At 34.9% G+C, this 25,880-nt stretch overlaps 1 protein-coding gene across 8 annotated transcripts in view; it reads right to left on the bottom strand.

The window, feature by feature from the left end:
* ATRNL1 (attractin like 1) overlaps positions 1-25,880 on the bottom strand; it is a 518,966-nt gene that overhangs the window by 228,690 nt on the left and 264,396 nt on the right. For 6 of the 8 annotated variants that reach the window (XM_026851052.1, XM_026851053.1, XM_026851054.1 and 3 more), the window contains exons 25-26: positions 24,094-24,155; positions 3,056-3,134 (exon numbers count right to left, since the gene is read on the bottom strand). In XM_026851052.1, coding sequence (XP_026706853.1) covers positions 3,056-3,134; positions 24,094-24,155 — 141 coding nt within the window. Of the gene's footprint in view, positions 1-1,450; positions 1,488-3,055; positions 3,135-24,093; positions 24,156-25,880 lie in introns of all 8 variants that reach the window. The other 2 variants (XM_026851055.1, XM_026851056.1) reach the window with 1 other exon arrangement.

Below are 25,880 nucleotides of genomic sequence, written 5' to 3'. Positions count from 1 at the left end.
TAGGAAATGCTACATTCAATTTGGAATCAAGAATGACCCAGTTTAGCCTAGCATTAAAGTCAGAAGATAAAAAATGACAAAGTTCTGAATTTTCAGCTACATATACCGGTCTACAAAAACTTTAAAAAAATATTTTCTTACCTCAACAGCCTGATAAAATTCATTAGTAAAAGAACACAAGAACTGGATAATAAAGTTTCTCCTCCTCTAGGGGAAAACAGACTGAGATGAAAAATAAATGGATGCTATTAACAGCATGCTTTTTCATATCTGTGTTCTTGTTATTTTTCACTTCTTACTATAGCCTGTGTCCATATTGAAGGTAACACCTAAAGAGTCAAACGTTCCTGTCATTCAAGAATGATAAGAAATCAAGAGCTTATCTGCTAAATGGGCTTAAAAGTAGGTACTTCAGAATTATTTTCAACAATAGATTGCCTTCTATTTGTATGTTGTTCAAAAAATTTATTTGTAGCACTTCATCCCCCAACCTTGCAAAATAAGCTACCTATAAAAACAAGTTCTCTGATCTAGAGTAAAGGAAAATATTACATGGAATGTTATTGAAAACTTGTATTTGACATAAACTACTGTTGATGTTCAATAGCAGATTGAAAATAAAGGAGATTTGCTTAAACATTTACAACTCAAAATGTTACCACACTCTAGGTACCATTTCCCAACTCATTTAAAATAGGAAAAAATATATACTCATGTAGTTTTTAAATTAAACAAGGAACATTTCTGAATGAGTGAGAGCTAACTTTAGTTATATTCAAGGAAAACCAGGGATCAGAACTCACCATGGAACTTAATCCAGTTGCCAAGTACTACTTTCTATTTTGCTCTTCTAAAGAAGCTGGTTAAAGTTCATGTTGTATTTATCAGCCAGTTTATATGAGCTTTCATACGGTCTCAGAAATGCTTTTGATGACATTAGGAAAGTAAAACTTGGAAAACTGTAAAAATTTTTAACATGAGAATGTGTTCTTTATAGGATGATGCCTACAGACTACAGTAAAAATACTATATTCCAAACATCCAGGAGAGTAACCATGGAAAGCAGACTAGATGACCTCAATTGGTAAACTCATATGTTCGTATCTGTTCTTAAACATGTCAATAATACAAACATTAACATGAGAAATGAAATCAAAGTAATTGCTACATTCCAACACAACACAATTTTGCACAGAACTATTGATGAGTTAAGTATTGAGAGAAATTCAAACAAAATGTTAGTAAGTTGAATAGAATACTGTAGTTTAAAGTAACTTTCATCTGTATTTTGCCCTTAGATGGAGAATATGCATAACACAATTCATCCAAATAAAAAAGTAGCTAAATAACTACGATAACATACATTTTTCTTTGTAACAGCAGTTCAGAGTTAAACCTGGGTATTAGTAAGCTATGATTTCAGTGAAGGAAAATTGTAAGTGCTAGTTACCTGGCACTTTTAAAGCATATATAAATTCACTGTAGATCTATGCCAAAAAAAAAAAAAAAAAAAAAAAAAAAAAAGTTACTTAAACATTCATAGTGCCAGTATACTGAGAAACAATTAATTAGAATTGGATTTTTTTCTTTAAATCTAGATTACACTACCATTAAGCAAGTGGTGTTTCCAAAAAATATCAAGAGCAGAAGCTTCAAGAGAAAAAAAATCGATGTCTAAAAATTATATATCTTATTTATGAGACAAAATAAAATTTATGCTATATACATGTAGTAGTATACATAACCTACATTCTATATAATCTAAATTTAATAATTTGTTAAAAGGTAAGATCAAATATTTAGGCCAAATTTTCTAACACAGCTATAACAATTGAGACAACAAAAGAATAAGGTGATTTATGTATGAATATTTATTGAAGGGCTTCAATTGTGCTATGGTTTTAATGGCAGAACTACTGACACTAATGGAGACAGAATTTTTCTTAGATTAAAAAAAAATTACAAACAAAAAAGATAATTAAAAAAGACGTATAAGCTCTCTGCAGAGAGGGTTGTCTCCTACTCTAAGTTCCAATGACTGTAGATAACAACACAGCCTAAGCACAGTATCAAATAGCTTCCTAGGAAGTTTGAGATGCTACCGTATGATCCTCTGTGTTCACTCAACTTACCAACGTTTTGCACTATTATTTTGAGATTACTGAGAGTATGGAGATACATTAACCAGCATAACCAGCTGGTCAGGAGAGGTGATTATCCCGCTGTATTCCGTGTTGGTGCAGCCTCACCTCGAACACTGTGTGCAGTTCTGGGCCCCACAATTTAAGAAGGATGTGAAGGTCCTTGAATGCATCCAGAGGATGGCAACAAAGGTGGTGAAAGGGCTGGAAGGCGTGTCCTGTGAGGAGTGGCTATGGACTCTGGGCCTGGCTAGTTTGGAGAAAAGGAGCCTGAGGGGTTTCCTCATTGCTCTCTACAGCTTCCTGAGGAGGGGAATTGGAGAGGGAGGTGCTGATCTCTTCTCCCTGGGATCCAGTGATAGGACACATGGGAATGGGTCAAAGCTGTGTCAAGGGTGGCTCAGACTTGACATTAGGAAGCATTTCTTTACTAAGAGGGAGGTCAAACACTGAAACAGGCTTCCCAGGGAGGTGGTCAGTGCCTCAAGCCTGTGAATGTTTAAGAGGCATTTGGACAATGCCCCTTAACATTTTTTAACTTTTAGTCAGCCCTGAAGTGGTCAGGCTAGATGATCTTTGTAGGTCCCTTCCAACTGAAATATTCCATTCCATTCCATTCCATTCCATTCCATTCCATTCCATTCCATTCCATTCCATTCCATTCCATTCCATTCCATTCCATTCCAAATATAAAATTTAGCTTTCTGCAACCTAGTGCTGCAATTTGTTTAATTCTTGACAGGAGGAAGAAGAAAAATTTTCTTCTTCGGCATAAAAAGTCCAGGGTAAATAAAAATGTTTAGAGGGATATTTAAATTGTGTACACAGGGGAAAGTGGAAGTGTGATTGTTCATCAAAGCTCTCAACTTATCTAAAAGATAAAACTACTACAATAATCTTAAAGTTATTGATACCTCTCTCCGTCGAGAAGCCCAACAGGTTTGTTTGATTTTCCAAACGACAGCGGCTACCAGCAGTAAGGATAAGAAACAACTGTAATTACAAAAAAAAAAAAAAAATAATTGTAACATAATGGACTGAAAAAACTTAAGTTTTTAGGGTATCAAAGGTAACAAAAATACATTTAATTGTGGAAAAAAACCCACAAAAATAGACGAAAACTAAACTCTACCAGGATGACAAATACAGTCAACCGTCCAAGTTCAAAGTGAAAAGAGAATGCACACCTCTGATGCTGTGCTTGTCTCCATAAAATGCTATCACTGTCTTCATTAGCATGGGCTAAGTTCTATTGCAACCATCCATATACCCACAACAGTCTCAACAAATATGTACTGCATTCAGTAGATGGAAAAGAGGGTGAATTACAGCGAAAATTGATACCAGTTTATACTTCTCTCAGTTTGTGAATTTGGGATAATTTTCTGGGATGCAGGAATGATAACTACGCAAGGAGTATAATTAGTTTGAAAAAACAGGTTTGAACATGACAATAGGTTTGTTTTACCAAATTGAGTATTTCCATGGTAAATTGCTCAGGAAAAACATACCAACGAACATTAAAGTCCCAAAGAACATACAGAAGAAGAAAAAAAAAAAATCAAAACTATTAAATTCTGCACTTCACAATGAGAGCATATACCTTCTCTCTTACTCCAATATTTTTGTATTTGTAACATTTAGTCCATAAAGGATTTTGGTAGGAAGATCACTGAATTCTCAACCTCTTTTAGTGAATTTTGTATACCGGTAAAAGCTTCTAAAGTTGTCACCTAATGTAAGCAGTCAGAAGATCTTTTAATTTTTTAGACAGTTTTCCATAAAAGTATCTGGGTTTTCCAGCTGTGTTAAGAACTTTCAGTCATGTTAGCACATCTGCTGTACACAGTGTTTTCAATTAATACAAGCCTATAACTACTGAATTATACTAGTCACCTGTATATTTTTTTTGTCAAAAAGCTTCAAAATGTATTCTTTAATACGGGAAATAGAAACAATTCCCTGAAGTAATATAGTTCAGAGGAGTACTGTGCATAAATGCAAAATATAATAATACTCCAAGCAGTAACACCAGTGCTTCCCTATATCATGCTTTAAACAGAACTGAAATTATGACCTAGAAGATACATTTTCAGAAGTAACAGCTCACAGCATTCAATTTTTACCCATAATATGGAGAGTGTTAGAAACCTGTTAGGGCAACTGTAGTTTAATGTCACTATTAAGGTAATGGAATGAAAGTGCCCAATCATTCCTTGGTCTGCAAGCAACAGAATCAGCTGCATCACCAAATATTTGACAACAAAAAGTACCATTACTCCGAGTATGTTCAAAAGTCAGTCTCCTTAACACAAGCTTTCCTTGATAGTTAAAGTAATACAAATTGATACGGCTTCTATCAGAATCTTATTCACTTAAAACTTTTCATTACAAGCTTTCAAAATTCTTTTTTATCAGCTTCTTTTCTGAACACCCGTGAGAAAGCCTGACAGAGTGGGGCCAAGTTTGAAGGACAAAAGTACCAAATATATAAAGTGGTTTGGACATAGGATGCTCAATTAAAATTAACAGCTTGGGTTTCTACTTAAGAGACAATTCTGTCTGTTTAGCTGCAAGAAGGCTGATTGTTCTGAACCTGAAAGGAAAAATTGGTAAAAGGATCTGTTTATAGATGCAAAGTTTGACTTTCCTCTTAACAGTCAATATCAACCACTAGAATTTTGTTTGCAGTTTTTTAATGCTCTTTGGGACTTAGGGATTTTTATGGAAAGCAAGATATATTCTTCTTCTCTCCTTCTAGGGCCAATTAAAAAACTTATTTGAGCTTTTTTTGGTTCTTAGCACAGATCCTTTAAAAAACAAAGGTACTTGGACTTTTGATTGGTTCTGATCAATGGATCAGAACAGCTCAGCATATCTAAGAACCATTCTGCCAATAGAAAATTGTTGGAAGAGTCAAGGAGATGTAATAAGAGGATGTGAGAGGGCAAGTGCTAGTTCAAGAACCTCAGGGAATTCAAAAGAGAAATCTCAACCTTACACTTTAATGAATCTCAGTGTAAAACATTTGTCTACATGGGTCTTCACTGAAAGGCACTAACACAGAAAGAACATTTTAATTGATACACTATTGACAGAGTATTTCTTACTAGAAGAGTTTCTCTTAAAACTTCTTTTACAACAAAATATCTAAGTAGCACAAAGAATGTTATGACACAAACTGATCATCGGAGAACATTCACCGTTTCTTTTAATGCGTTACTCCAGTTGATGTACTGATTTCACTTTTTAAAATTTGTCTTTGGCCGTCTCCCTTTCTCCAGACTCCTTTGGAAGCAAGTACAAATTGACTGTGAATTTATACTTGGTGTCTAGGGAAATGCAGAACAAAAAAACCCCACCGACCACCAGAATATATCCAGTTTTGCAGCAACATCTTTTAATTTTTTTAAACCAATAGCTGCTTACAAATATTATTTCCCAGAAATGTTTTCCCTACCATATACTGTATTGTCTAGCTAGTAACTGCAACAGATGCTTAGGGGCAACAGAGTACTGACATACTGCTATAAATTAACATGCTGTGCATGAAGTAAGGGTAAGCCACGTCACTCTTATCCTCCTCTATAGTCCTTCCAAAACAATTAAATTAGGGAAACATCAGCAAGTCTGTTTAAAATTATGAACTCAAAGCTCCTGGAATTGGAAAAAGATGAATTCATTCAGGAGAGATGGACACAAGAAACTAAGAGAGCTTTGCACTGTGTGATTGCTTCATTATGACCAGGAACTGGATCTCTTTCCTTAGAAAATTATGTCCTTCACTTTTATTAATTTCTGGAACAATTCTCTTAAGATAGTAGAAGGGAAAAAAAAAAAAAAAAAAGAGAGAGAGAGAGCTCTGGCTGAAAAACTTTGTATAAATTGCTTCTGTACTCTGTACATTGCACATCAATGGAGGTGGGTCACACACTGAACTTTCCTGTCATCAGTCAAAACATTGTTTAGTTTATATGTAAAGTCAAAATCAGAAATGAGTGTTTCAAAGACACACTGATAAAATAAATCACTGCAAACTACAGCATTGATAATGTGAATTCTTTACTTAACACTTTAATACTTTTGTATGATATTTTATTGGCAAGTAAACAAGAAATATTTTACTTTCTTCTCTGTTTTTTTTTTTTTTAAATATAAAGAATCAGAAGGAAAAAAGTATCGAAATTCATGTTAATGAAGAGAAACAAGACATGGAAAGTAGATTTTGTCAAACTAACCTGGTTCCAGACCAGGGTGAGATAATAGCCTTCGTTTATTTAGGGCAATAAAAATTAAAGCTGACTGCAAAGGATCTCACAACATTGAAAGACTTGGCAATAAAATAAGAGAATGAAATTCAGTGCCAATGAACTGAAAGCAATGTATACAAGAAAAAAAAAAAAAAACAAAACTAGCTACAAATACACAATGATAGGTTCTAAATTAGCAATTACCACTCAAGAAAATGGTCTTGAAGTCATTGCAGATAGTTCTTTGAACATACCAACTGAATGTTTAGTGGCACTCAAAACAGCAAATAGGATGTTAAGAGAGATTAAAAAAGGAATAAAGAGCAAAACAGAAAGTATTCAGATGCCAGTGCATAAATCCATAGTATGTCTGTATCTTGAAGCACCCACCATCTCATCTCAAAAAAACTATGTTGAACTTAAAAGGTATAAAGGAATACAGTCAACTGGGCGAGGGGAAGGTAACAGTAGTAGAAATAAGCTCTTTTCAGTTTTGAAACAATAGGGAGTGGAAGCGAGACATGATATCATCATAAGGAAACAGTATAACAGCAGGACAAGCACAGATGGATGCTTCCAATCCCCCAGTATACTTCCTAGCTCCTTCTTGTGACAGATACGAGAAAAGAAAGCACAATCACAAATAGCGTGGCAAAACAGAGATCAGTGCAGTGCATAATAAATGAATTAAAAATTGGTCACCTGACAGCTAAAAAAATAAATTTCCAGAAGGGGATCAACATCAGAAATTTCTAGATGGGTTTGCAATGTTCCCAGAGCATGAGATCCAGTCTGGTTTGTCAAGACTGACATATAATAGTGGAGAGGTCTACGTGTGACACAAAGACCGAAAAAAAAATGTTAATAGTAAGGAGGACAAAGAAATCACACAGTGTACCAATTGGTCAATTGTAGCTATTTCAGCAATTATTTATTTATGTGTTTTTAAACACAATCACTGCTAAGTTATATTTACGAGGATAAGGAATTCAGGCCTCACAGAGCAAAGGATATATATTCCCCTTGTAATGAAGCAATTCCCAAAATAATTTAGAGATCAGTGAGAATGACCCACTCAGTATGAATTGCTGATGGGATGATGAAACAAAAAAGGTTAAAACAACCTTAAATACTCAGGTGTGCAGTAGTAATCAGCACTTGGCAGATGAATTTATCACTCTACAAAGTATTGCCAAAACAGATGCTATTGGAATTGTTCTTGAAGTTCTGGTGTTTGTGGGTTTTTTTAAAGGAGGTTGGAAGCATGGAGAGAATAGAAAGAAGAATCACAAAAAATATTTGAAGGTTGGAGAAAATCTTTTACTGACATTGATGCAAGAAGCTCAATCATTTAACTTTTCAGAAAGATCAAGTGGTGACTTGCCTACAGTGAGTACAGATTTCCATGGGGAGAAAATACCAAGGCCCTCATTCATCTAGCACAGCAATACATGGTAAGAAACAATGGCTGGAAGGAGACACATTCGAATTATACTCAGACATTATTATTATGTATTTTCTGTATCATAAAATAACATTACATATACTGAAAAAAGAAGATTTTACTATGATGCAATGACCAGATAATCTAAGATACAGAAAATGGATGGATGTAAACAGTGAGTACCAAAAATAAATGTGCTTACACAGACTCATCCACACGGTCATAGATTTGGCCCACCATTCCTGAGTCTCTAGCTGAGACTCTGAATGACACCCAAATAAACAGATAGCTGCCTTTGCAATGCAGATGGCTTATGAAATGCTGACCCAGAGCACAGAGCAAGTTATATTCTGCACTTAGAAATGTAAATCTTCACAATAAGACAATTATCATGCTAAGATACACTTAAAACCACAGCAGGCCAAGCCTTATTAGGATTTTGTAGTCGCTGGAACAAAGAAATCATCTGCCAGAGGATAATGACATAGCTTTGCACAGTTGCCCCTTCAAACCATGTGGAACAAAATAGGAGGAAACACTAAAAAACATGCTTGAAACTGAGCAATTCATCACTAGTGGCATGTATTACAGGCTGACTGAAAGTCATCGTCTTAATACTAAGTAAGAGACAATAAACAATTGGAGAATGGATGAACTGAAGAGGAAGAAGACTTGAGCATAAGTAGTTTGTGTCCAGTGCAGAGGAAAGTGGCCGAGAAAGGGCTGCAAGAGAACAACAGGTTGTAGCAGTAAAGTCTACACTAGGCAGATGACCTTCCCAGAAGGGCTCTGAGTAGTAAGAAAAGAGAAATACCGATTTAATAGAACACAGAAAAAGAAAACTGCAAGGAATAATTACTGCCTGCATAGCTATTTTGCAATACACAGAGTAAATTTTTAACTTACAGAGGTCATATTTATACATATTTAGTGCAGTTCACAGACCTGGGCGAGGAGTGAGAGGGCAGTGTTTCTCATAACTGAGAAATGATTTTTTTGTATGTGTTTAGAAGGTAGACTGAAAACTGTAAAGACAATTAGTGGATGTGTTGCTGCTTGGTATGTGCAAATTAAAACAAAACCTGTACATCATCTTTAAGGAAACTCAAACTGCAGAGATAAATACAAAGGAAAATCTGTGAAATTTAGTGGTCAGTATGGTTGGACTAGAAGAATTAATGACACGTTTGTGACTTAAGCTCTATAAATGCATTATAAACACACCATCAAATTATTTTCTTTTTTCATTACATATTAATGCCAGTAAGTTAGATATCGTATCAAAAGAGTACTTGAGCTAAAATGAAGTCATTTACTTATTTTTGCAGTAATGTAAAATGAACTATTTCATGAATTAAATATAAATATTTTAAGGACCTATATTGTAAATGGAAGGTAAACAAAACAATATAAAATGTTCTATCCTTTGCTGTTTCTTTTCTCATTCTCTTATTATTTAACATGCAAAGAGAAATTAAACTGTAAACATTCATAAATGAATAATTGTTGTTTCTATGATTTTACTTAAGCCACTAATTTGCATAATAATTCAGTATAGACTTCCATATTGGATGAAACAAAAAACTTTTTCAAAATTTATCTTAAATGTGGTATACTTTGAATTCTACTTTGGATTCTACTTGGAGCACCCGTCACATTTACTCATCTTATGACAGGGGACGAAGTGCAGTCGCTCCGCACAGCTGAGCGTGGCACCAAGTCCCTAAGGTATCACCAGTTAAGCCCACCTTGGGAGCAGCATATCTGTGCAGCACAGTTTGTCAAGACTGTTCTAACAGCTCACAAGCAAACCCACAGTTGGTCAGCTTGACCACCACACCACACCAGCACTGCCATACGCTCACCATACTCAAATGTGTGGCAGGCACGTCCTCGGATTCCCAAGGGAACGCCTGCATGGCTGGTCTCGTGTGGATTGTGAGCGGGCTTTTGAAAGACTTCCCTGATTGTCACCACTGCTGTGCTTTGCTCAGACTGTGGAGCATCCTTGGAGCTCATGATGCAGAAGCTCCACTGGAAGATGTGCAATGAACACTCCAGACACAAATGGGCTTTCAGTCCATGGAACTAAACTAGAGCTAGTCAAAACTGAAAAAAATGACACGATGCACGTGGTGTGTACGTCAGGTCCTCAGCACCATTTTACTCAATAGATGATCTCCTATTTGTCCACACTGCTTACTAATAGACATAAGCACCCAAAGATTACTTTCATACAGTTATTTAGGTGCACAGAAGTCTGACTGCCCACATGTGTATACTTACACATATTTTAAAAACTCCTCCCAATTCCTGTTCTGAAAATGAGTTGGGCCATCAAGTCAACTATTGCTTAATTACTTAAACCTTGCTGTGCTGAGTGAGAAAATAGTTATATATTCCTCTGTATCTTAAACCTCTTGCCCATTGATCTCACTTTGTCAAGAACACACAAATGTACACTTCACTAAACAGTAATTTAACAGTGATCCTACACTGTATTAATGTTTCTCCATACTAACTACGGAAATTTTAAATATGAACAAAAATATTAGTAAAAAAGAACAGCGACAAATATTTTTAATGTAGCTACATGCAAAGAAAACAAGCCTCATATCTAAGTTAACATTTTTAACTTAATATTGCAAATGTTTCCTAAGAGATCATACATACTGTTTTTCCAAGAACTGTTTTTCTGACATATTATTTACTATCTTTTTATTGGCAAATAGAGCACATTTTAATTGATATGTTATAAAGCAAGCATAATTCTAAAATAAAAATAATTGAACAATTATTTTTCTAAAATCTTGTCTTCGAATAGCAATTATTGTCACAGCAATTGATTTCTTTCATCACACTTGACAAGAACATTGTGGTTTTGATTATGATGTGCTAGGTTCAGCCATCCTTACTTGTGTTAACTAATATACACATGACAAGCAGCTTCAAAGATTTCAACAGGATTATCTGAAGTGCAAAGCATTGTAAACATAATATTAGAAGTCTGATATGTATGAGAGCGGTATAATTTTTTTTAAATGTTTTTAATTATTAATTAAATTGCTTTGACTCACAGTTTTGCAAACACTGTTATAAGTAGGAATATTTCAACAATTAGCAATTCTGAACGATTCTAGGAATGAAGTGTCACAGTTCCAAATTAAAATGTGAAAAGACATAGAGATAAGTATTCTTGGCTAGCATTGGAGTAGGATGTGCAGCTTCCAGTCTATGGTAATGCAGTGTGTGGGGTCAGGGAAATAAATCTTGACTGACTCTGGGGAACAAAGACATACCAGCCAGTACTGCTTGTTTCCTGGTCTAAGAGCTCTGGCTGCCAGAGCCAGGGAAACACGCTGCCTAGCAAGCCAGCATTACCGTCTAGGTGACACAGGAATGTCCTTCTGTTATTCTTGCTGGTCGTGAGAAATGATAGCAGCACCAGCAGCTCCATGCGCTGACTGCACCCCACACTCCATTTGCTGGAACAGATCAGCTAATAGCTGCAACCTCTCCCCCTTCAGCTTCATATATTTTAGTGTTGCACATGCTTAAATATGGCAGGTTTTTTTCCATCAGCCTAGATCTATGTCCCATTCTGAGTCAGATTTTTTCCTGCACCTATTGTTTTGACAAAGTAATAGCTCCTGCGCTCCAACTTTTCTCCCACAGTTTCTCCACGAAATAAAAGAACCCAAGGGAAGTTTAATTCAGCTGTGAACCTTCAAATCCAAAAGCCATAAAAAGGGTTCAAGATCCCAGTTCTTGCTTTCTGAACTGCAAAGTGAAAGAAAGGCATGAATAGGAAGTAAATTATCTAAGATGGTATTTAAAACTTCAAGTATTACCAAAAATCATTTAAATGCAAATTTGTATTTATTTATTTGTGTCTCAAATGGAATTCACACAAGTTAAGCAACACTTTTCAAGTTCATTTGAAACTAATTACATGGATAATTCTTCTTATCCAGATGACAGTGATTAAAATGCTATTTTTGGATGCAGTCCTGAAAATCTATATGTTCCCATAAATAAATCTTGCATGAAGTGTCTCATAAAAGTCACATAATTGCCTCTAAAATTCACTTCTTACATGTCTACAACTACCAACCTTATAAAAACCAGAATAACAGTTAAAGAGAAATATATATGGTCTTCTATTAATCTGGTCCTCCCAGGCAGAACCCTATGTTTGATAAGAATTGAAGGTAAAGGATATCCACATCAGATTTGTTTTACTGTGACATGGTTGATCAACAGGAGCAGCATCTGCACAGAGATGCAGTTCATAAAATTAATGACCAAGGTTTTAAAAGAAGATATACAAATATTACAAGGGTATAATGGAAATACCTTAGCTCATGGATTAAAAAATACATTCATATATGGAGAGTCAACTGAAACTACTTTAATACATGCAAAACTTCTTAAAGATGGTGACAGAAAATCTGTATACCCTTCTCTGCAGTTCACACAGCAAAGTAATTGCCATGAACAGCTCTGCAGGTATAGAAAACATCAACACGTAGTTATTATAAGGTGAGAAAAAGCTGACAGTGTATATAATAGGGATCAGAATTTAGAATAAACTCAACTGTTAAATGTTATCAGCTTTTCCATTTATTTATTTTATAAAAAAAAAAAAAAAAAAAAAAAAAAAAAAAAAAAAAAAAAAAAAAGAGGAAACCCAGAAGAATAGTTTTCAATGATTTCAGATTCCTGCATTTCAACATAGTGTTCTTCAATGCCATCCTAACGCCTATCAACAGTGCAGACTCAAGTTCTACTCCAAGGAAACATCAAACATTTGTGAAGATTTCCACTTAGTATCAGAGCAGTCCTTTTAACTGAGGAAAACAGAAGACTACATCTAAAGGATTTCCTACCCTGGTGTAGGAAAACACTACAATGACTATTTTCATAACGTCTGTCTTAGAATTGTGATTCTATTGTGTGTGCACAATATTTCTGCTCGGAAACAGATGTAACTGGTACTTATCTCACTTAGAGTGAAATAAAGTGAAGAAGGAAAAGTGAGATGGAGCCACAGACTGAGCGCTTGGGCTGTTAAGTAAAAGCTCAGTTCAGAAATTATATGTCAACACATTCTCTTTCCCTGGTAGATGAGACACTGATCGTTGACGATCCTGAGCTTTATAAATGAAATATTTTCAGAGACAATAGGTTAGGGGGGACTTTACTCCCACACAGTAAACTCCTGGATTTTCCTATGTTAAAATCAGAGATTAGAAGTTTTTGTGAATTAAAGAGAAGTCTGGCAGATCAGAGTAACAGATCTTTCTACAGAGTATCATCTCCCACAGAGTAGATGGATATGAAGGTGAAAATTCCTTTCTATCTTGAAGGACTGTTATTGACTATGGCGGGAAGACTGTAAAGGAATTCCTCAGAAATAATCTTATTCCCTGGTCCTATTGAGAAAAATACCTGGAAAACACAGAGATATTGTAACTTATTTTAAAGAAAAGATTCCTACTAAAATCTCAGACACAGTCTAGCTTTAAAGATGTCACATAACTGCATCGCTACACTGACCACTGCAGGAGGCACATTCAGACATGAGCAAAAATTCTTAAGTGAATGTATTTTTAAAATGGCACATGTTGCTTAAATCTCAGAACTCGACATTACATCAGTAGTACTCAGGTGGGCACGGAATTTCATATCCTCAGCAGTATTTGATCCAAGCATCATTTTTTTTAGCGCATGACCTGTGCTACAGCTATATCTTAAAGAGTATTCAGAGAAAAGTCCCTTTAAGAAATCACATCTTATACAGCTATGCTCAATCTTCTGAAACCCCAGATGAAGCAATTTATTCCAACTCCTCAAAGGTAACACTACCTTTAGGTGCTTCCTGAACAACTCTAACCTGACTGTGATCATGAGATGATACTGTTGATCCAGTGCAGCTGGATTCTATTACATAGTTTGTACTTTTTTTTCCTTTTTTGAGGGGTTCTCATTAACTAACCTTCAGGCCATCTGTAGCTGCCCAGCCAGACAGCAACCAAAAAGCAAGGTCAGTTTGAAATATCCCAGTGCCATTATTTTCCAAAATACCTGGGAAGTTTGCACCACAGCCACCTGGACCACTTACGTATGTACACTGTGACTCTGCTCAAAAAAAATTAAGTATACCCATGTGAAATATTTATGAATATATATTTTACATATGTAAAAATAAAATTATGTAGGTATTATGGGAGAAGAGTGGAGTTACAGAATGATTGTTTTACTGCTTAGATAAACTAACAACAAAAATCAAAGAAAAGTCTATGAGCTGTCTCTACTCAAGTACTTCTACCCAGAACACCTATCCTGAGTGGGGCAGCACAGTATTTATGGTAGGCATCTAGGGGCTGATTCACCCCAACACTGACACTTAGTAGCACAATGCATGCCCGTGTATACAACAAATTATAAACAGAGGATTAGATGGACAGGTTGAGGTGCTCCAGCTGTTTTGCATGTAGAGTGTAACTTGTTTTGGAAGTAATAACGATTTATTGTAGTAAAAAATGCCTGTTGCCTTTAGGTGTCGCACTGGCTGTGGTAACTGGTTTTGGTGGTAGCAGCCTTTCTGTTTTGAGACCGGTTTTGGCAGTGGAGATCTGCAGCATTGTAGAGGAGCCAAAATAAAGGTCATGGGCAAGTTAAAGTGGAGCTTTCTGACTGTTTTCCATAGGACCACTGGATGTTGTGGCACAGAATCTTTGAACCGCTCTACTGAAGTTAGGAGAAATACATGAAAGGGAAATGAACCTTAAAAAAGCAGCATACTGCCCAAAGCAAACTGTAAGATGTCTCTAGAGGAACACATTTAAAATTACTATTAAGAATGTAACCAAAATAATTTTGCTGAGGAGGAAGAGCAGCGAAATTAAATTTACTAATAAACTAAAACGTCAATAATGGTATTAATAAAGCTTCACAACTTAAGCTCTGAATGAATAAGTGAAAACAGGGAGATTAAAATATCAATGATATCTACTGCATTTTATATAAATTATATTATAAAGTAAAGCAGCATCAAGGAATTATCAATATAAAACATATTAGTTTATTAGGAAGAACAGCTACCACATCCCTGTAAAATTGTTTATTAATATATATTAAGTGTAGAAAACCAACTTAATCCTTCATTTCCTGAGGCATAAACTCCAAATCCTATAATAGTTTAAAATCATCTCTGACAACTGCCCCTACAAAGCCTGGGTTTATTGGTCTTTGATGTGCGATGAAATATCAAACTACTTCTTGAAGGTAAGGAAGAACAAAATGTTTTTGAGTGGGGAATTCGTTATTTTCAGGAAAAAGATTATGAAAAAAATCCTATTTCTTTCATTATATATGTGTCAAAATGTTATAGAGAACGTAGGGGGGTTTAAAAACAACTACATTAAATAATTATAAAAAGTAAATATACAATGTATAAATGCACACATACATATTTTTATAATTGTATTTTCCTACATACATAGTTCATGTATATATACACACACATAAAGATGTCTTTTCATATTAAATATACCACAAGCCATACCAGAAGCTACTGTAGTAATGTATGAATGAATGATCAATTATGCAAACGGCCTTTATATACAACTAAAAAGGGAAAATGGATGCAGTGTACGTCAGGACGCTATATGAGCGACCAACATTCACATTTCCTTCTGCCAATACAATATCAAATAAAAGTGAACCATTTAAAAGGACTCTAAAATATATTACACAATAAAGCTCTAGATATGAACTTTAACTCTCGGCAGTTCTTCCTTTCACCTCTTTGAAGCAGCGAATAAATAAGATTTACAATCAAAGGGGCTTAATCTAACATAAACTGAAATTAATCTCCATAGAATAAATAGAACGTCACAACCATAAAGTGTGATTATGTTTCTTTTACTCATAGAAAAGACTTTCATATTTCATATAATTTTATGGGTTTGCCCTTCATGGGTGAAAGACTCTATATTTCTCTCAACAAGTGATATTGCACATAAAAGACTCAGATCTAAAGAGGAAGGAAAATAATCTAAGTCCATTAAATTTGCATACAAGTCATGAAATACAGAATTTAATATTTTCTGCAGTAACTTTCAAGAATAATTAGAAATTGGATATTTTTTTAAATGTCAAAACAGTGGTGCTTTCACTTCAGCTTTTTTGCAATGATTTTGCTGATTTATGCTAATTTAAGATTTAAAATTAAAGGAGAAAGATATTCATTTATTCTAATCATGATCAATTAGTGAATTTGGGGAATAAGGACTGCCAACTAATGCCACATTTCAGCAGCCTTCCACAGCAAGAGATTAATACTTCAAGAAAATTTTTTTTATGCTTTCCCCTCATTCTTTTCTTTCACTGAACTTTTTCTCTAGTGCAGATGTTGCCCTTTGATAATAAATCACAGAAATATAAAATACATTTAGAGTTTCACCAAGTCATGTCAGTATTTTTTTCTGTATTAGACTAAAATATAATAAAGAAATTTCATACATCGGTGAAGAACTTTTCCCTTTATTACATAACATTTCCAATACCTTTTCCAAAGAGTCAAATATATTTGAACTGATAGGTATAAAAAACCCTCATAGCTCTCCTTCTTAAAAGCCGTATTGACATGAAATTTTCCTGAAGACAGAGTAAGGATTTTTAGATTTCCAGGGCAAAGGAGCATCATTATTGTTCTGTAATTCTGTATAAAGAATACAAAACTCCCGATTCCCCTCAACTTGATATTTAAAATTTTAACTGAAAAGCCTCGAGACATGTAAGGAAAGAAGTATAATTTTGAAACTGTAGAGTGTTTTCCTGAAATATCACAAAAAAATATTGAAAATATAGAAAATTAGTTATGATATAGAACATGACTGGCCACATATGCAGATTAAATTCAGATTAAAAAATTTAAATAGATTATATTACTCCTTTTTAATGTGTAATTTTTAGTGCGGCTTTCAGAGTCCATAGCAGAGTTTCCATAATGTTGCTTCTTAGTAAAAAATTGTAGCCCCCCTGGCTTGAGTCCCAATAAAGAAATTAAAAAAGCAAAAATCTTCCACAAAAAAATGCTTCATTTGCTACCAGGAAATTCTTACTGGAATATTTTTATTAATCTTACATTTTAAAAGCTCGTTAGATTAATTCCCTTGAATTAAGATGTCTCTTCTCAAAAGCGATAATTAGATTTACAATTTTGATATCTATTAAATCCAGAGCATAACACACAGTCTAGCACTCTCTCTTCCCTCTTTCTGTGATTTATTACAAGTGAACACAAGGACCCTGAATATTTCTCTACTGCCATAAACAGACTGCTCATTTCTTCGATGTCACTCATTTCACAGCATGCCATACCAACTGCGTCTGCAGAGACAGACTGGCAGAGCGCTTGAGAAAGCTGCTTGTCACTTGCTATAATGGACAATGACATTATTGCCTAAAGGAAAACCTTAATATTTTTTATTTCCTTTATTTTTTGTTATTATTTTTCTTCATCAGCTTTTGCCCCACTTCGCTCTACACTTACATCTGGAAACAAACTTCTGAAGTTAACTTTGCACCTAGTACTTGCAAGTAGTTCTTGTCATAAGACGACAGAATTGCTTCTCTTTTGAATTAAAATGACAAAAGCAAAATTTCAAGTCCATTTATCACAGATGACAACCTGTTCTTGTTCTTTTGTTTAAAGTACTGTGGACTGGAGTTTCATAAAAAAAGTGACCAGGATTAAGCACTCTAGAAGACAAATAGCTGCGAGCGACAACACTCTTTTAGTCTAAGAAAACAATTGACTAATCTGATTTTAAAAAATACATTATAAAATGGAGGGAATCAAAACACAAACACCATATGAATTATACATGATGCTTCTTAGGAAACAAAATACAATGCAGCTGTAAAAAGACTCATCCCTGAAAGGAGAACGTCAGAGAACTGTCTCAGAGCAAGGGAGCCTGAAAAGTACTGAGTCTTCAAAAAAAAAACCAACATACTTTCTTCAGGAGTCTTGGGAAGTATATTTCAGGTGCCACCTTCTGAGGCCTCTGCTGTGAACGTTACTACATAAGTAGCAGCTTTGATTCCAATGAGAGTTTATAAAAGCAAAAGTAGTTACAAAATGTTTTTGGAGTGCTAGGCTACAGCACCATACACAATGAAGAGTGCAATTTAAGATTTTCCTTTTTTTATTTTTTTCCCCCCTCCCTCTAAAAAAGACTCGAAAAAAAAAAAAAATTCAAATCCTGTTACTCTACAACTACCCTCTGCACTTAAGCAACTCCAGAGCTTTTTTCTAGCCGTTATGAACTGAGAAGAAATTTGGATTAAGCACTTCACCAGGCACAATGAACAGCTCTGACTGTATTTGATAGACACAGGATGTGAAAAGTTCAAAATTTTAAATATACCTACTGGAAGGAAGGAAAAGCCCATATCTGCTATACCTAACAAAAGTATATCAGCCATCTTCAGATACAAGCTGAGCAACTATTTTGTACTTTAAGGAACAGTGTATGTTGAAATCAAAACAGAGCAAGCACTAGTACACTCACGTGCACTTCCAAATGACTCAAAGGATGAACAAAGAAGGAAGAAAAACAAGAATGAAATAATGGAAAACAGTTCTGGTCACCAAGGGATTAAATGACAGATCCACTGTTCCGAAGAGCAACCGATCCAGTGATACTGGGGAATCTCCTTTGCCTGCAGGCCAACAAGTGACTGCCTTCTCAGAAAATATTAACATATCAAATAATTCTACAGTGATGACAAAATTTCTGGGTGATTTAGAGAGTGAAAGACACAAAGCTACATAAATTCCACAATTCAAAACAAACACTTTTTGAAAAAAAAAACCAAACTCATATTGCCCACTGCAATATAGACAGACATGCTTGTCCCAGTGGAAGCAAACTGTTTGCTTCTAAGCGAGGTGAAAACGGTTTAATGCATCACTAAGTAAAAATCAATTTTATTCTAGCCCCAGATGTAAAATCCATTTTGCTAAGATAACTTGATTTTCATGTTACCAGAAAATATGCTAATTTAGATTTATAAGACTTTTGTATTTTCTGAGAACCCAGCCATGGTGGACATGACCTGATCCCAACACACCACGTTTTGTCTTTCTTATGGAGATAAATATTCAATCTCATAAACATAAGCATGCCAAAATCTAGCATTAATTTATCATCCTTTATTTTTAAAACAACAAACACAAACCCAGGCGGACACACCAAGGGATAACTGTAAAAAGAAGGAGTTCACCCTTTGAGAATTTACACCAGGAATGGGAGATTCAGGTACTGAAGCTCTTGGGAGCTCTGAGACAACCCGCTGAAATGCCGCCATCCACTCCCACTGCGTGAAATGCAACTGAAGTGACTGTGCTGAGATTCTGGCAAACAATCACACACATACGGGGCTGATAAACCTGGTTCTTCAGTATCTGCTACAATTCCTATCGGAGCTCATGCTACTCATCCTCATCCCAAAACAAATGCCCATCCCTTCTTCCTGCAATAAACGCTGAGTATATTTCAAATATTTTCTCTTATTTGTAGTGCTCGCAGAAGGATTTATCAGAAAGAATGTACCCCTGATCCTAAATGACCATAATTTTCATAGAATTTCAAAAGCAAACACATAAGAAGGATTTTCAAACTTCTAAACTATCCATATTTCTTAACACTGCTCTACTTATTACAAATTGGAAATTCTCTAATTAATAGTACTAAGGAGAGATGTTATAAAAGTGACTAAAATGCACCATTCCAGTCAGTCATAAAATCCACCAGTTGACAGCTCCACCCCAAGAGCCGAACCAGAAGCAATGGCAGGAATCGTTCTGAGAGCATAAAGAAGATGGACGCTCAGAAAAAGTCCCGGATTAGTTAGTGGTTAATATTACATATTTGAAACAGGCTATAAAAAAATAGTTATGACAGTAGCAGTTGCATATCATTAACTATCACAAAAATACCAATAGCTTAACTATTGATTTTAAGTTTCCCTGGTTTTTGATTATGAGACAAAACCGCATTTCTTACCAGAACTCCTGATTCAGATTCTTGAAACAAATCGTTTTTCCGAGAAATGCATGAGCACTGTTATAAATCTTAACTATAATTTTATTTAAAAGCAGGTTTAGAAATCAAGAGCTTCTTGGCTCTCAGTTCTGGATTTATTCAAATGATAAATAAAAGCTAACAAATATTGAACACTGTCAAATTTTATGCGTGATAGAATATGATCTAAAGAAAAAATGAATAATGTTTTTGGAAACTAAAGATACTTCATTATCCATTATTAAATGCCTAAAATGTCCTGGCTATCTACTCGGCTAAAACAATATATTCACGTAAGATTTGAAAACACTGAGAACTCCTTTATCACTTACAGTTTGGAAAAAAAGCCAAGTTTTAGATTATTGGGTGTTTTCCTGGTCAGGGTAATACAGAAAGAGACTTTCTTTAACTGTGGGGACCTCATTTCTTCAGTTTAAGAAAAAAGATCACTCACATTTGCTGCCTGTGAAATTTTCTAATAACATCTGTACTGCTTCAAAGCAGGTGGAAAAAAAAAAAAAAAACCAAGTCACACACTTCTCAATTTGTGTGACAGCTAAAAGTCTTCAAGGCAGGATCTCAAAAGCATTGACTAAAGCAATACAGATGTCACAGTTTCTATAAAACTGTTAGGAATCTGCTACTAGTCTTAAAGATCTGATTGCATTTCTACTCTTAGAGAAAAGGTTACCGAATCAGTAGATACAATGAAACCTTCCAGAATAATAAATAAATAAATAAATAAATAAATAAATAAATAAATTGGGGTTCTTTATTTCACTATGAGTAACATGGTCTGGAGCACTATACTTTCTGTAATATTATGTTTATTTTTTCAAAAGACTTTGTATTTCTATAACTTTTCTATTCCAGGATGTACAACAATATCTTGGTGGATCAAGCATTACCTAGAGATCTAATCATAGCTTTTGGCCTTTATTATGTATAGTTTTGAAAAAATTCCTTACAAATGAATAGTTTAAATAGTTGATCTTGATACACTGGGAAAATTCTCAGAACGCTTGTTGTTTTGATGTTTTTGATTCAAGCAGTAAAACATGCATCTCATTTTTACTCAGAAGCAGTCACCCTATAAAGGAACAGTTTTAAACTATGCGTTTGAATCACTGTTTAAAAAAAAACGCTATTGTCAAATAAACCTGTTTGCTGGTTGGGCTAGGCCACCAGAGTGAACAGGGTTATACCATGTGCTCAGAAATACGAAAAATATAATACTAGATGAGAGAAATGCAAATGCATGTTTATCAAAGCAGGTTGAAACAAGTTTTGTTATCAAGCACATTCAAATTTGTCTTTCAACACAATTATTTTCTGTGTCAATAATGCTAGCAAACATGACCTGGGTTATTACTGTCACTAGCATAATTTGTCACTGTTTTAATATAACACATTCCCATCCAGAAAAAAAAACCAAAACAAACACCACAAAACAAACAAACAAAAAAGCAAACAAACCAACCCTTATTAAAATAGTTTTGTTAGGCTATGAACTGTTCAAACCAAATTTCCAGATAAAGGCTTGAACACTATTAACCGTTTTAGAGAAGATGTATTGATACCTTCCTTGGGTATGACTAACTGTCCATTATTGGGAAAAAAAAAATAAGATTAGTTATTGCTACATCTTCCTATCAGAAACATTCTACAGCTTGTTTAGACTAGTGATCCTGTAGAAACAACATCCAATTTAATAACTACTGAAAGTTTTAATGGTGTCTAGACTTTTCAGTCTACATTTCTGTTTTGATTTTTGAAGGACACACTAAGTATTTTTCCTACATTTATTACAACACATTGTAACTACTAATCCAGTGACAAACAACCTGAGAGTTTTTTCTTTGGCTCATTCACATGGACTGACCATTTGCTAGCTCTGATGTCAGGGTTATCAAGTCGGGAGTGTTGCTGTGACATTACGCACGATTATTTTGGTTCTGTGATAAGAAAATTAATGGATTCCTAACACTTATAAAAACTCCATGACTCTGCGCATAACACTGGGAAAAAAACAAAAAACAAAACAAAACAAAACAAAACAAACCACACAGAAGGAACTGGTTTGTGTCTTGGAAAGTGCCAGTTAGCCAAGCAATAGGTCTGGGCTAATCTTCCCAGCAGAGTCAATCAACTTGGGAACACAGTGCAATCAAATAACTTTTTTCATGCAGTCATTTCATTCAGAACAATTCAATCTTCTTCCTTTTATTTTTCCCTTCCTCTTCTTTCCATTTTCTTCTCAAGTTCTGCTTTGCAAACTGGGAATTTTTTCTGTTTCTATTTTTTTCTTAGAAACACAGTATGAGAGCTCCAGCTCCTAGACATCCTGCCTCTGTCTACAGGCACCTTAATACTAATTGACTTGTAGAAGAATACCATACAAAATTACATCAAGATTTTAAAATCTATTTTGATGAACACTATTCCTCATCATAACCATCTAACCTTAGTGTGATTTATATGTGTCTTTGGAGGGTGCCCTGTGATTCATTTTTATGGCTTGCTTGGATTACTGCAATGCACTACTCACAGCATTTCCTGACTCCTTTACATATTTCTGCAACTAGGTTCCTAAGGTTGATCATTAACGTTACGCTGCAGATAGCTGCAAGCCCCTATTGAACTGAATGCCAGCTGAAAGCCTTGGTTATGCAATTAGACTGGAGCTGAGTCAAAGGCAGTGGTAGCATAGCTGCCAGCTATCCTACAACCTTTCTCTCTGTAAGGGGGATTACATTGGCCTTGGCTTCCAATTAGTTTACTGTTCAGGCAGAGAGATCTCCTCTTTCATCAAGATCATGGTGAGTTTGTGTTTACCCTGAACAAACCACATCAGATAGACGATCACACCAAGAGAGCTAATGCAGTGAGTGTATCTATAGAGATGGCTTCACCATCAAAGAGTCTGTAGCTCACCTTTTCTAAGCTTGCCTCAGGGCACAGAACAGAAACAAACTGCTTTTAGTCTACCTCTACTATTTGTCACAGTGTCCCTCTGTTCTATCATACTTGAATAGATCGCTTTCTTCTGTAGGAGTTTGTCCTCTTAAAGTTTGCATGAGCATCATCATTTTTAGATGTCTTTTTTTGCTGTCTTTCCAGAAAAAAATAAAATAAACCAACAATAACCAAATACCAAACACCCAGAACACTACTAGGCTGACTTTTAGTCAGTCCACATTTTATTGCTCTGTTTGTGGTGAACGAGGAGAACGGGGTGCTTTGTATCAGCTACTCAACCACCCTCCATTCGCCAATGCACTGGGTACAGAAGACTTCAGTGTCTGCTCATTTCTGCCCCCTTCCAGGTGACAGAAATTAACAGAAGTTGATCTGTTGACAGCACTTAAGGGTCTGATTCTTCAGGTACCATTCCTCAGAGCCCAGTGATTAAAGCAGACAGAAAATCTTTGCAGTGAACTTGTGAAATAAATGCACAGCAGATCTAGAAATACAGAAAGTCCGATCAACACAGTTGTGTTCACATTTTGCAAATACTGCATGGTTATTGGGGAATATCTTCACAGCAAGGTTTCAAAGCACTGTAACTCATCTGTTTATATTCAAGTTTGTGACATTTTATAAGACAGCTTAAATTTTATGGAGTCTTTCAGGGAAGTTTTGTTCAGACCCTAGAACAGCTGTCCATTTGACAGTTGAAGCAATTCCTGCATTGCTGTCACAACCAAATCTTATGTATCTCCGCCTGCCTTTCACAATTAATCTCTAACTTCTGAAAGTATTAGTAGTAGTGATTTGGGGTGTTTTATTAAAAATAACAAGCTATTGAACAGAACCATCATTTTTAATAATTCTTTGAGAGTTTACAACAAAATTCACACACACACAAATTACTAGCTTAAGTCAGTATAGCAGGTTTCCCTTAATCACTAATATACAGTACACGTCTAGCTAATCTTTATGAAGTGTGAAGACTGTACCACCAAATATATGAAAGATGCCAGCAGTTGCCTGTAGCTACAGGGCAATGCCCTGGATCCTCCACTGGTGCAAATTAGAGAACACAGTTTGAAGGCTTCTTTGCAGGCGTTTCTTAAGATTAAAAAGCTGGTTAAGATATATGTTTGATGGGAAAGAATCGGCATGATTTCAGTCAGAAGACAGAAAAAGCAATTTACCTGAAGAAGGTGACAAAGAACTGCACCAGATCCATGATAGTATTGTGCTGTGAGAAGGCAATCTGCAAATAAAACAGAAGTAAATTACAACATTTGCAGAATCAAAAGCTCTTTTTAGGCTGGGGCTTTATGACTGCATGGGTGGTTGGCTTCAAGTGTAATGTCAGTCTGGTGTGCGCACACCCGCATTTACCATGAAATAAGGGGAGCACCCCACCCCAAATCTTTACCTGTGTCAAAATACAGTGGAATATAGTCTTTCTATCAGAGTAAATAGAAATAGCCACATAAAACTTGTTTGATATAAAGAATAACATGCAAAATACTAAGAAATCATATTGATATGAACAGTCAACTGTTTTAAATATCACCATTTTCCACTTTAATTGTAACAATGAAACAAGGTTTTAGAAATGACAAAAAACATCTTGTGCTTAAAATACATTTAAAATATTTTAATTATGTAGTACTAAAATGAATGCATATATTAATTTTTTAAAAACAGATAAACCTGCTGCGTAATAAAACAAATTGTTTCAAAGCAAAATACTTTAAAGGCAAAGTAACAAATATTCTTTTCAGCTACATTTTTACAGCCTTACCCGAATATGTATTAGTTCAACTCTTTATTGTAATTTTTCACAAAGATTTAATAATTATCTCTAAGACAGCATATACACAGACACACATTCACACTTGCATGAAATAGAGCCTATAATTATTATAATTACTTTTTGCTAACATTAAGAACTGTACTTAATATTTAAGTTATATCTACAAATATCCTTAAGTCCCTGTCTTGATCAGTGTTTCACTGTGTATAATTATCGAACTGAAGATATACAGAATGTTCGACTTCAAAGTGCACAAAGTTTTTATCTAACTATACTCTCAGCCTGTTACAATAATTGTTGTTTTTAGAGATCTTGGTGCATTTAAGATCTGATCTTGACTAGTAATTATAAAAAAATTACTCTGATTCCCTTTCACAGCTAACTTGTGGACTTTCGACATGGTAACTCATGATAATCAAGAATTATCTATCTATTTATTTATTTATTTTAGGGCAAATCTATTACATAAGCTTTAGTTTTATAATGGTGTTAAAGTGCCTGATACTGCATCATTCCAGGAATAAGTATAGAGGGCACCATTATGCAAACACACCTCTAAAATGTAATTTCTCCATTCTCTTCACTAATAATGCACAACTGCAATCAATGCAAACACTTCTAGGAGCTATGGAATTTGGCACAGAAAGCAGAGATTTCAAATTTCTCAGACCAAATTATCAGGAAAGATACTTGATAAATGAATCAGAATATAATTTAGTGTACTAAACTCCTTGAGTACTGTCATCTATCTCCTCTCTAGAGAAGAAATCCAAATGTGTCTAATCTTAAGCAGAACACTGTGCTTGGATCAGGGAAAAACCTACATTCTGGCCTGGGAGACTGAAAAGACAAGAAGCTGAAGAGAGAAAGAAGTCTCTGACTCACTACTGAAGTTTAATCTACAAATGTTTTTTCCTATTTGTCTAATATAAGCAGAAATTTTAAATTCTAAGAAACTTTAACTTAGTTTACTGTCATGATGAATACTGTATAAAAATGAAGAGAGATTAGGGAGTAAAAGTATGAAAAAACTGAAGAGAAATTACAGAGTGGACAAAATTGTTAAAGTATCTGTTAACACCTATGTAACTTATTTTGCATAGAAAAGATAAAATCCAAAAAAAGAACTGAAGATTTCTTTGGCCCAATATAAACTGCATGTGTGAAAAACAA

The sequence above is a fragment of the Athene cunicularia genome, assembly GCF_003259725.1.
Source record: "Athene cunicularia isolate RWA chromosome 6 unlocalized genomic scaffold, athCun1 chr6_part1, whole genome shotgun sequence".
Lineage (NCBI taxonomy): Eukaryota > Metazoa > Chordata > Aves > Strigiformes > Strigidae > Athene > Athene cunicularia.
The sequence above is the reverse complement of the archived record's forward strand: the minus strand, read 5'-3'. Positions and strand labels throughout refer to the sequence as shown.